The 13,741-nt window shown below is 40.0% G+C and overlaps 1 protein-coding gene across 1 annotated transcript in view; it reads right to left on the minus strand.

Moving 5' to 3' along the window:
• Window positions 1-3,781: 3,781 nt before the first annotated feature.
• LOC109935974 (probable E3 ubiquitin-protein ligase HERC3) overlaps window positions 3,782-13,741 on the minus strand; it is a 48,861-nt gene continuing 38,901 nt past the window's right edge. Inside the window, exons 22-25 of the mRNA XM_048615158.1 lie at window positions 12,431-12,516; window positions 9,207-9,387; window positions 8,146-8,245; window positions 3,782-5,830 (exon numbers count right to left, since the gene is read on the minus strand). Of these exons, the coding sequence (XP_048471115.1) occupies window positions 5,589-5,830; window positions 8,146-8,245; window positions 9,207-9,387; window positions 12,431-12,516 (609 nt within the window). The 3' untranslated portion in view covers window positions 3,782-5,588. The remainder of the gene's footprint in view (window positions 5,831-8,145; window positions 8,246-9,206; window positions 9,388-12,430; window positions 12,517-13,741) is intronic.

Consider the following 13,741-nt stretch of genomic DNA (forward strand, 5'->3'; position numbering starts at 1 on the left):
TTTTTTTCTTCACAGACACTGCCAGTCCTGCTAAGCTTTTCCAGCAACTTCTGTTTTTGTTCCGGATTTACAACATCCACAGTACTGTTGGTTTTTATTTAGTGAACCAGATGGGTGTTTCCAACAATCGACAATAATTTCACAGTCATCAGTAGATTCTTAATTCCAGATTATTTTTATTGAATTCAAATTCCACCATCTGCCGTGGCGAGGTTTAAACGCCGGTCCCCAGAACATTAGCTGTGTTTCTGGATTAATAGTCTAGTGATAATACACTCGGCATTTGCCTTCACTCCAGAGACAGTCAGAGAAAAAAGATTCCTTTTCTGGAGCTGCTATATCTCAAGTTCAAACAAACTGCCTTTGAGAGTCTCTCAGACACACACACAGAATATCTTTCTGTACTTAAGGAATTTGGCACCACCTCTGAACAACAGTGTGAACCACTGGCAAGTAAAATCAAACAATATGAGGAGTAATGTTTCAATCATATTTGCCCACTCGATATCCCGTCACTTTGCAGGGTCCTGCCCCATATTACAATCTGTAGCGCGATGGGCTAAGTGTAAAACTGTTTCATTATTGCTTTAAATTAACTTATCTGTACATGTCATGACATCTGTGTGGCTGATAGAACTTGACCCTAAGTTTTCCAAACCCAGAGGTAGGGACACTACCACTTCATCGCAAAAGCCCTGAGAACTGTTTCTAGAGTGGGGAAATATTTCAGTTACTAATGCCATGTCTCAATGTGGTGCAGAATGTTAATGTAGATGGGAGGCTGTTTTGACTTTGACCTTTGCACTGCTGTGACTCATCTGGACAAAGAACAAGAGTAGGCCCTTGGATCCTTCTCTGCCATTCAATAAGATCATGACTGATCTTATTTTAACCTTTCCTGCACATCCCTAATAATCTTTCATTTCCTTGGTAATCAAGAATCTACCTCCCTCTGCCTTAAAACTATATAAAGGTTTTGCATCCACTGTCTTTTGAGGAAGGGGATTCCAATGACTAACAACCACCTGAAAGGAAAAAAATAATCTTATCTCTGTTTAAATGGGAAACTCCTAGTTTTATACTATGACTCTGAACGCTTTCTATAATGCGCAATAAGCTGAATTATTCATTAAAGCCATATAGTGACAGGAGTTCTCTGTGTGCTACACTACTTTAAATGGTCTCCTTAGGAACAACCTTTCCTGTTTAATGATGGAAGAATTCTGATTCATGAGATACGGGGCTGTGTAAAAATTAATCTGACATTCTTCACTGATACAGTGGCTCTCAGTTGGCTGGATGGTCAGTTTGTAATGCAGAATGATGCCAACAGCATGGGTTCAATTCCTGTGCTAGCTGAGGCTACCACAAAGGGCTTTCTGTCTCAACCTCTCTCCTCACCTATGGTGTGGTGACCCTCAGGTTAAAACAGCACCAGCCATCTCTGTCTATGAATCAGTCATCTCTGTGTATGAGAGACCAGCCCTATGGTCTGGTAGGACTATGGTGTCTTTATTTTATCAATAAATGTAGCAACATTGTGTGTTCATCTTAACCTTTCTGCAAACATTCTCTTTTAATCCTCAAAGGCAGAATGAAGAGTATGATGAAGGTCATTAATATTACGTGGGTCCTTGGATTCTAAAGTAAATAGGTTTTTGGTTTTCAGCTGTTATATGAAGGTGTGTGTTGATAAGGGTCAAAAACTCACATTGTTTAGCAATGATTCAAGACAACATTTCCAATAAATCATGTGACATAAGCTAAATGATTAGATGAGCTAAGTGTTGAGATAATTGCTGTAGTGTTTATTGAGTATTTACAAAATAAAGAAAGAAAAAGTAGGGCCAGAGGCCAGATGCTGGTACAAATCAGAAGAAAAGCTTTGTAACAGTAGATATGTTATTTAGAACCTTAACTGTAATCAAAGTCTTGAGTTTTATTTTCCTTAGAGACCAGTGAAAGAAATGAGTGTCTGCATTTCTCAGGGAGATACAGTAATGGAGCAAATCACATCTGCTGAATGTGAAGTAAACATTGTCAATTGAATTAGAAATTTTAAAGTTTTGGAGGATGGGAGAACATTCTGGCGTAAGAGTTGCTTTGTTTTTGAGGTATTTTCAGTGCTAGAGCTGATTTTCCTCGAATGTTTGGAGCAGTAGTGACTGTTTTATGAGCTGCTACATTGTTTTGGAACTTTGGGGAAAGAAAGAAACCAAAACAATGGCACTTTGAAACAGGAGGATGGAATGACTTGCCAGAGAAGTGCTGGAGGCTGGTACAATTACAACATTTAAAAGGCATCTGGATGAGTACATGAATAGGAAAGGTTTGGAGGGATATGGGCAAAATGCTGGCAAATGGGGCTAGATTAATTTGGGATATCGGTCAGCATGGACAAATTGGACTAAAAGGTAAGTTTCCATGCTGTACAGCTCTATGACTCTAGGTGAAAACAGGCCTGACACATCACTGGGATTGATTGTCCATAAAGGATATTGCTGGGGAAAATGTTTGAGTCTTTCCTTCTGTTCTTTATGATGATATTTCTGAATTGTCTTATATATATATATGTTTTGTTTCCCTTTTTTGGAATAATAAATTTATGTTTTGTTAAAATTCACTAGCAGCCTCTTGTGAATATGTTCAGTGACTCACCACCACGGTACCACCTTGTAAAAGATATTAGTCAAGCTTCATCAAGCTAAGCTTTTCTTTAGAATCTGACTTGTCCAGTATTGCTTCAGCTGGATTGTAACAGGAGTTTGACAAGAGTAAGGAGAAGCTTTCATTGGTGAATGGATCAGTAGAGAGTCATAGAGATATACAGTACAGGCCCTTCAGTTTAACTCATCCATACCAACCAAATATCCTATACAAATCTAGACCCATTTGCCAGCATTTGGTCCATATCCCTCTAAACCGCTCCTATTCATATACCTATCCAATGTTAAAATTATAACATTTTAAATGTTGTAATTGTATCAGCCTCCACCACTTCCTCTGGCAGCTCATTCCACACTCGCACCACCCTCTGTCCCTTAGGTCCCTCTTACATCTTTCCCTTTACCTTAGACTTATACCCTCTAATTTTGGACTCCCCCACCCCAGGGAAAAGACCTTGTCTATTTACCCGATCCATGATCCTCATGATTTTATAAACCTCCATAAAATAATCAGAGGACACAGAATTAAGTAATTGGCAATTCAAACCGGGTGGAGACGTGCAGAAAAAGTTTACATCGTGATCTGCTGTGATCTCATGTGCACTGCCTGAAAGTGTTGTGGAAGCAGATTCAATAGTGACTATCAAAAGGTGCTTGAATAAATGTTTGAAAAGGATGCGTTTACAGGTCATGCGGGAACAACAGGAAATGGGGAGAAAATACACCTTGTAGAATAATAGGTTTCCTACCAAACAATTGATGTGGGAGCAGATTTCCAAGAAGTCAGAATCACAATTTGTTATGGTGATTGTTTGTTCCTGACTGTATTCACCTTTTTTTGGAAGTGTGCAGCGATACTTTGGGTGGTTCAGATTCTCGGTACAACATTGAGAAAGGTTCAAGAAAGCATAAGGAACCAGGTGACAAGTTGATCCAATTGTGCCTTTGAGATTAGCAATGAAAAGGCATTGTTATCGTAAGATCAGCAATAGACTGAGGCAACAATCATGTGGAAGGGGAGGCAATGAATGAGTCACCTTCTTGCTCACTCCACTGGCAAATCCTGGGCTGCAAAAATGAAAGCATCACTCAATAACTACCTCTGAGACAAGGAATAAAAATCAGTAAATCATTTATTTATGAATATTGCAATAAATCTTGAAAAGCTATTTACACATGGAAATAAGTAATATTTTACAAACTGCGTCAATTGCAAGGCAAAGTGCACCAAAACAGTTCTTCATTCTAGAAGTGTGAGCTTATACTTAATAGTAAACAATGAATGACTGGGCCTTTTTTTGTTGTTATGATGAGAAGGCTGAGGTATGTCCTCTTGAATAGGCTCATAGAAATTTTGATAGAATAAGCACAGAAAGAACACTTGCGCAAAGAGAAAAGTTGGAGAAATTAGTAGAGGATGGAGAAATCAAATGGAGAATTCAGAAGAAACTTCTTCAATGGAAGAGGAGTGAGAATCTGAAACTCTACTACACTGAGCAGTTGAGACAAATAGTACGCTAATGTTAAGTGGGAGTAAGATAAGCATATGAGGGCACCAGGTATCCAAGATAATGCTGGTTCTGTTAGATGAAGAAGGATGAGAGTAGATGAATAGAGCATAAATGTTGGCATGGATTGGTTGGTCTGAATGGCTTGTTTCTGCGCTACATATTCAATGTGGCATGGCATGACTTATACTTCGAAATAACTGCAAGCTTGTCATTAAGTTTATTGACAATAGATTATAAATTTGCTCCAGTCATTAAGATAAAGGTCATTGAAATGTTTTTTTTTCCCAAAATGAAGCCAAGATTAAAAACTTGCTCAAACCAATAACTGTAACAAAATCTTCTCAATCTTTACCTCCCAAATTTGTGTAATATTGTGTATGGGTTCCACTAAGTAAGCGCATTAGGCATACAACTAACCTCTAATCTCCCTTAAGCCTGGCCACCATCTACAAGGCATAAATCAGGAAAGTGTGTTGGACTACTCTCCACACGGCTGGGTGGATGCAACTACAACACCGCTCAAGAAGTTTGGCACCATCAATGAGAAATTGATTGGCACAAATCTGCTACAAGATTTACTGCAGTAACTCACCAGGATTCCTCGAACATCATCTTCCAAACCCACAACCTTTATCATCCAAAAAGAAAGCAGATGCATGGGAACAGCACTGGCAAACAGTTTCCCTCTAAGCCACACACTATCCTGACTTAGAACTATACTGCCATTTCTTCACTGTCACTGGGTCAAAATCCTAGAACTTCCTTACACAACAGCACTGTGGGCATACCTAAACACCAAGGACTGCAGCTCACCACCACCTTTCCAATGGCAATTAGGGATGGGCAATACAGTGGCACCCACATCCCAGAAATGAATAGTTACTGTAAAACATCCCCACAGTGAAGTGCAATACATTTCATACAGAGATTACAGCTGCATCATGATCATATGACTGGTCTAGTAATGCAGCAGGACTGGATGAATATCCAGGAACACAAGTTAAAATCCCACCATTACAGCTTGAGAATTTAAATTCAAGAAGCTAAATCTGGGGGAGAAAAAGTGCAAATAGTGGGTCATTCTGAAAACCCATCAGGTTCACGTATAGCTCCTGTCCTTACTGGGTGTGGCCAATATATGGGCCTGGACTCACAGCGGTATGACTGATTCTTAACTATCACCCTCTTTCAGGAAATTAATGCAGGCATTAATATCACTAGTCATGTTCTGTGAATTAATAAAAATAAAACAAATGTCTCAGTTTTATCATAGAAGCTTAAACTATTGCCACGTCACATCCAATCACTGGGTGTTTTCTGTGTTGCAATGAAACAAATGTTCTAATGCAATTTTTTAAAGATAAATCAATCAGTCACGTATTCCTGGTCAATCACACCGACATTTCTCAGGTTAAACAAACACAGTCTCTAGCTGCAGTTCTTGTGCATTGAATTCTTCACAGGATTCCATTGCGTGAAGTAACTTTTCTGCCAATATTTCGATGCAGCTATAGTTGGGAAGGTCCAGGATCAAGTCACAGGTGTATGCGCGAGGGTATGAGGAATCTGGCTCCTCATTCTTGGTGTTCAGAATCATGATGCTAAAATTCTGAAACCCACCCACTGGGATTCTTTCACTTCCTGACAGAAAGGCTGAAAATGAGAAAAGAATAAACTTTCAGATTAAAGTTATATTCATAATTATGCAGGTCCATTTTTGGGTCCATGTATCAGCCTCAATGAGTACCAGGTTTCTCTGACATTAGTCTCTGCCTTCATTTCTATACCTTTGGCCTTCTTTGATGTGGGTGAATTAGAAGTGATTGCACAAAGCCGAGAAAATTCCAGACCCCAACTGCTCCTGTTAGTTCTATATCCTTATCTTTAAAGTGCACTTGATCCCCAAAGCACAATTAAAACAATAAGATGCCCTTTAAGACAGGTGGAATTTCACATATTCTATCAATAAGGAACAACTCTAATGCCAGTCCCTCAAAGATACATTGGAAGCAGTTCAGATTATGTTTACCAGATTAATACTCGGAAAGGGGATTCGATGTTAAATGAGCAAAGGTTGGACAAGCTAGGCATGTGTCCACTGGAGTGTACAAGATTAAGGAGTGACTTGACTGAAACATATAACATGCTGAGGTATCTTGACAAGGTGTGTATGGAAAGAATGCAACCTCCTATAGGACAATCCAGAATTAGGGATGAAAACAAAAAGTGCTGGAGAGACTCACAACCTAGTAATATTATTGCTGGACTATTAATCCAGCGACCCAGGTAATTCTTTGGGGACCAAGGTTCGAATCCCACCATGGCAGATTCAATGAAAATCTGAAATTAATTAACGATAACCATGAATCGATTGTCAAGAAAAACCCATCTGCTTCACTAATGTTCTTAAGGGAAGGAACCTGCCATCCTTACCTGTTCTGGCCTACAAGTGACTCCAGATTCAAAGCAATGTAGTCGACTCTCAACTGCCCTCTGGGATGGGCAATAAATTCTGGCCCAGTACCCACCACCACCCCCCTCCCCACCACACCACACCCCCTCCACTGATGCCCCCATTCTTCAAATGAATGATTAAAAAAGTCAGCAGGTCTGGTAATATCATGGAGTGAGAGAAACAGTTTTGAACAGTCATATCAGTCTCAAGACACTAATTCTATTTCTCTCTCCACAGTTGCTGCCCGACCTGCTGAGGTTCTCCAGCACTTTCGGTTTTTATTTCAGATCTCCTGCACCTGCAGTACTTTGCTTTCACTAGACCTGTTTAAAAATAAGGGGTGGCCCATATAAACCACAGGTGTGGTGATTTTCTTTTCTGTCTCAGAGGATGGAGACCCTCTGGAACTCTCTTCTGGAAAAGCTGGACCAGCGATTGATAGATTCTTTTTAAGTAAGCGGTAAAAGGCAATCGGGGTAGACAAGAATAAGGGTATGACATTACAGCCATGATTTTATTAAATGGCAGAGTAGGCTCAAAGGGCTGAATAGCCTACTGTTGCTCTTAGTTTGTATTTATTTGCATCATTATGCAGTAGCCCATTTGGACTGATGACATGAGAGACATTTTTAGATATTAATCGTTATCAATGCAATTAATATCATTTCAAGGATGAGGGAGTCCAGTTATTTGTACAGACCATAGATGCTGAGATTGTTCACATAAGGTAAGAGGATTGCTCACGTAAGACACACAAGCAAAGAGGAAATTTAAGGGTGCTTCAGCTTTTGAAGGGTTTGATTCAGAAGAAAGGGGAAGGTGCTTCCACTGCGAGGAAATCCTGTAATCAGATGTAGATTAAAAAGATTTGATGAAAGATTCAGAGGAGAAGTTTTATTGCAGTGAGTTGCTATGATCTCGAATGGACCAAATGAAAGGGCAATGGAACCAGATGCAATGGTCCTTTGAAAGAGGAGAAAAGCTCTGCCACGTTTCCTTCTACAAACAATGAAAAAAGCAGCCAACAAAAACAAAAATTGCTAGAAAAACTCAGCAAGTCTGGCAGCATTTGTGGAGAGGAATCAGAGTTCACGTTTTGGGTCCAGTAACTATTCTTCAGAAGAATGGTTCTGAGGAAGGGTCACTGGACCCAAAATGTGAACTCTGATTTCTCTCCACAGATGCTACCAGACTTGCGGAGTTTTTCCAGCAATTTCTAGTTTTGTTTCTGATTTCCAGCATCCGGAGCTTTTCAAAAGAAACAGCAAAAGTGAGTTGGACTAATTGGCTTGTGTCAACTTAACCAGTTTTAATCCACTAGGTAACCTTATGTAAAACCAAATCTATTGATTTCAGACTTCAAAGTTCTGTCCGATCCTACGTTAACAACGTCTTTGGTGTGTGCTCCAGGTTACTGATACACTTGGATAGCTCCATGAACAATCTCAATTTCACCAAACATAAACATCCTGGGCTAGGTAATCATCCATTAAATCACACGATGCTTACTTACCAAGAAATCTTAATTTCTTCTCTTTTGGTAACTGTTCGAAGACTTCCCAAAAATTCCTGACTGTTTTGTCAGTTTGTGAATATCCCTTGTATCTTGCATTCTGTAGATATAAAACACAGATTTATGGACATTGGCTGATACTTCCTTGAGTTTAGATGGTAGAATGATGATCTAATTGAAGTGTACAAAATAATTTAAAATGGTGACGGGAATTCTGAACTTTATTTTAGGGAACTGTCATTAAGGAACTGCATTAGGAAGGAATTTTACAGACAAAGTGTATCAGTAATCTGGAGCACAGACAAAAGACGGTGATAGTACAGGGTCAGATGGAATTTGGAAGACTGAAATTGACAGATTTGTGTTTAGGTAAGGTTGCCTAAAAGGGGAGGTGGTGGCCTACTGATATTATTGCTGGTCGTTGATCCAGAGTCACAGGTAATGTTCTGGGCACCTAGGTTCAAATCCCGCCACAGCAGATGGTAGAATTTGAACTGAATAAATCTGGAAATTAGGTCTGACGATGACCATGAACCCATTGTCGATTGTCAGGATAAAACCCATCTGGTTCACTAATGCCCTTTAGTGAAGGAGACTGCCATCCTTACCTGGTCTGGCCTACATGTGACTCCAAACTCACAGCAACGTGGGTGATGCTTAACTGCCCTCTGGGCAAATAGCAATGGGCAATAAATGCTGACCCAGCCAGTGACAACCTCACCCCGTGAATAAATTTAAAAATCCTAATGGATCAAAGCTGTTCAGATGTCAGTGGAAGTACAGATGAATCACAATCTAATTAAAATGTTGGAACAGGCTTGAGGAGATGTGACCTGCTCCTATTAAACTCCCACCCAATTGTACTTTCCACTGAAACTGGGTGGCTGATTGAATTTCAACTGGATAGTGTGGGCTATTAACAAAGAAATTTAACAGATTTTAATGAAGAATTGATGTGATTTGAAGTTTATAAACTATTTATTGTGACACTGCATTCATTCCTTGTACAGACAATAATTGTCAAGGACATTGAAAAGTAAGTGTGCAAATCAGTGCCATACCTGTTTCAGCAGCTCCCACTCGAAATTGTTTTGCCCCTGGATAACATTCCTCAGTTCTTCAGGTAGGAATATGTCCACCACCGGCAGTGCCGACTTCCTGAAACCTTGTGAAAAGGCTTCAAATTGTTTCTTCACGGATGTGTTAAGCTTATAATCCACATATGCATCAACATACTGTTTTCTGTTTGTAAAGAAATTAGGTTTAGAAACTGCATTTACATATAGTTTCTCAATTCAATTGCCCCTTGACCATGTAAACATCAAGAAATACAAGTCTATCTCCATTAATTTATGCTTATATCTACAGAATGCAGAGTTCTACACTATTATAGAACTTTGTATTTGACCTTACATCAGTCTCGCTTTCCTGGGTAATAGGATTGGACTACAACCGGACTACACATGCAGCCTTGCTCAGCGGTTAGCACTACTGACTCACAGCACCAGGGACCGGGGTTTGATTCCAGCCTTGGGCGACTATCTGTGTGGAATTTGCATGTTCACCCTGTCTCTGTGTGGGTTTTCTCCAGGTGCTCTGGTTTCCTCCCACAGTTCAAAGATGTCCAGGAAAGATTGGATTGTCTGTGTTAAATTGCCCCGTAGTGTCTAGGGATGTGTAGGCTAGTTGGATTAGCCATGGTAAATGTGTAGTTATAGGGTGGGATCTCTTTGGAGGCTCGGTGCAGACTCGATGGGCTGAGTTGCCTCTTTCTGCACTATAGGGATTCTATGAATATTGAAATTCAGGTTAATGAAAGCGCTACTTTGCTTGGATTGATTATCAATTGCACATTGTTCATAATTTGATTCTTAGTAATACATTTACATTTTGGTGTCTTCACCGCTAGTGACAATTCAAGAATTCCACACCATTTAAATCAGTGGATCTTCTTTCATAAAACTGGCTACAGGTAGTTTTTTGGTTCAGTAATCTTTAGAATGTAAGTTCAACGTGACAGTTTGCGAATCTGTGTCCAGATGAAGCAAGCTTCAGAATGAAAATCTCGTACCCATAAAAGAGATTGTGACAATGTCTGATTATTGCATAAATTGAATAAGTTCACTAATATGCTGTAGAAAGGAAGCCTGCCTTTGTTACCCTGACAGTCCTCTTCGTGACTCCAGTCTGATACTAAGACTGAGATGCACAAATTTGGTTAGGTAAGGATATCAAAGAATAAGACCAGTGGGCTGAATAGCCTTTTCCTGTTCCAATGATTCTTAACAATGATGTGTTAGCAAGCCATTCAGTTATATGGAGTTTTTGCAAGGAATAAGCTAATATCATCTAACATGTTAGCCAGTCACCAGTGTGGTTAATTAAATTTCTAACTAATCTTATAACACAGAAGTCCATCTTGTGGCTGTTGGCTCTTTGAAAATGCTACTTTTTTTTCTACTGCCTCTATTCTTTGCCCTGTGCCTTCCCAAATTTTCTTCTTAAAGCATATTAAATGTAATGATATTGATTTCTCATATTGGAGTAACAGTCATCTTTTGTAGCCTTTGCCAATTAAACAGGAAAAATGCCACTGAGTGATTCAGCCCGAGCTGACTTTAAAGCAACAGTCTCTTTGAAACTTCAGGAAATCTCCTTAAAACAGATGTCAGAGTATATATTTGGGAGAACTGTGATCAGTTGATGACATCAGCAAAAACATTCGGTTTAATCAATTCTGAATCTTGAGACAACTGACCTATTGGAAAGTGCACATTGGTGACAGTCACCAGGACAGAAATGTATTCAGCTGGGGTGCCTTCATTGTAAATAATTTATAATTTGTTAGCTTTACTTAAAAAAAAACTTATACAATATAATTTATAACATTACTTTGAAATGAATGGAAGGCAGGAGAGCCCACAACTAGAAAATAATTAGACTCGAGGATTGCGAGTACATTTTGAGTCACCACATTACAGGGAGGATATAATCAAACTAGAGATGGTACAGAACAGATTTATCTGGATGTTGCAAGAACTGGAGAACTTCACCCACAAGGAAAGATTAGATAAGTTGGCTTTTTGTGTGATATAAAAAAGTAGAGGTTTACTTGAGAAGTATAAGTATTTGAGGAGTGCAGACAGACATGGTAGGCTGAATGGCCTCTACTGGCATGTAAATTGCTATGATTCTATGCTCTAAGCTCACTTGTGAAGATTGACTGTCCTTGGAAAGTTGCAATGAGAGTTTCACTCTCGGAATACTGGGTTGACATCCAGTGGAGCAAACATACTCAATTGGAATGGAGTGAACGCTAAACCAAACTCATCAACCCCCACGTTACATCTAGTCAAGAGGGAGATGTGTCAGTCAAGCAATTTGGGCACATTATAGGACCTTCATTACAGAAGCAACTCAGACTGACACTAATTAGACGTAAATGCAGTCAAAGAAATGAGCTGTTACATGTCTAAAGAAGAGGTAGACGGATTGAGCACGTAATTGGAGAAGCTAATGACAACCACGAAACCAAACCACTGAGCAAGGCATTTCCTTCAGGAGACAAGGGATATAATTGGATGCAATTTGTATTACTGCATTATGCAACTACGCTTAAATCATACACAACAGTGGATGTCATTCCACACGACTGCCCTTGGAAAATCTGCTCTGTGTATCAGATAATCACATTTATAGAGTCATAGAGTCATACAACATGGAAACAGACCCTTCAGTCCAACACATCCACGCTGACCAGATATCCCAATCTAACCTAGTCTCATTTGCTAGCATTTGATCCATATCCCTCTAAATGCTTCCTATTCATATACCCACCCAGATGCCTTTTAAATGTTGTAATTATACCAGCCTCCACCACTTCCTCTGCAGCTCATTCCAGACACGTGCCACCCTCTGTGTGAAAAAGTTGCCCCTCTCACCTTAAACATATGTCCACATTTCCTAGGGTGGGACTCCCCCATCCTAGGAAAAAGACGTTGGCTATTCACCCCATCCATGCCCCTCATGATTTTATAAAAGTCTATAAGGTCACCTCTCAGCTTCTGACACTCCAAGGGAAAAAAGCCCCGGCCTGTACAGCCTTTCCCTATTACTCAAATCCTCCAGTCCCAGCAACATTCTTGTAAACCTTATCCGCTCGAGCTTAACAACATCCTTCCCACAGAAAGGCAACCAGAATTGTATGCAAATAAATGCATCCCCAGTCAAAGGGCAATTTAATTCAGTTATGATTGAATAGTTTATATTAATGAAGAGCATTTACCGATTATGCTTTTGAACAGGGGTATTGATGCCATTAGGAATGAGCTCCTTTATGACTCTGTTTCCATCAGCTGTTTCCTCAGATACCTGAAAACATAAAACACACAAAGTTTTTCTTTTTCTCCTGGCTTGTTCATGGTCCTTAACAGTGTTCTGAAGTAACATCAAACTTCATCACCTATTCGTTTAATTACATAATTCACATAAATCCAACCAAATCATTTCAACACTTTCAAGCCCAGAGTTGTTCTCCAGGTCAGGTTCTGCCCTCGGGGTTTAAGGATGGGGTAGGAACTGCACTCGGGCCTGGCCGGCCTCTGCTACGCTTACTGCAGATAAAGGCTGAGAAAGTGCAGGTTTCATTGGCCTCTCTTTTCTTTGGCCCTCTTAGTGAGCGAGATTTCCGTTTCTCCACTTCTCTTCCAACACTGGTCCAGACTTACAGCTTTCAAAGGTTCCTGCAGTTGTTTCCCAGCTATCTACCAATGTTCATCACCTTCATATCCAGCTGGCAAATGTCATTGGAGCACATAGGTGGACGTCCAGTAGGTTGGGACCCAGTGACTAGTTCACCATTCGGAAGGTCTTTAGATATACACCCATTGGGTGAACATGGCCAAGTCATCGCAGATGTCCCCTTAGGTAACATTTGCAAAGATTCAACCAAACTTTCACTTAGCATGTCAACAGAATTTCAATCACTGCAGATAGACTTAAGTTCATTCCCTTGAACTTTTGTTACCACAAAATTGGCCAAAATGAGTCATTGTTTTGATAAAGAATATTGTTGAACCAGATATGATTTCGGCACTGCCGTATATGGGGCTGAATGGCCTCCACTGAGCTATAAATTGCTACAATTTCATGTTCTAAGCTCACTCAAGAAGAATGACTGCCCTTGGAAAATGGTGATGAGAGTTTCATTCTTGGAGTACTGGGTTGATATCCAGCAGAGTACGCACGTCCAATGGGAATGGAGTGAACGCTAACCCAAACTCATCAACCCCCATGTTACATCTAGTCAAGAGGGAGACATTTCAGTCACGCAATTTGGGCACATGATAGGACCTTCATTACAGAAGCAACCCAGACCGACACTAAATAGAGGTAAATGCAGTCAAAGAAATGAGCTGTTGCATGTTCGAAGAGGAAGACTGACTGAGCATGTAATTGGAAGAGCTAATGACAACTACAAAACAATACCACCGAGCAAGGCATATCCTTCAGAAGACAAGGGATATAATTGCATGTAATGTGTATTATTGAGTCTCTCCATATCCTCTCCAGGCTAGCAACTGCCAAAGAGTCACAA

The sequence above is a fragment of the Rhincodon typus genome, chromosome 1 (genome assembly GCF_021869965.1).
Source record: "Rhincodon typus isolate 14 chromosome 1, sRhiTyp1.1, whole genome shotgun sequence".
Lineage (NCBI taxonomy): Eukaryota > Metazoa > Chordata > Chondrichthyes > Orectolobiformes > Rhincodontidae > Rhincodon > Rhincodon typus.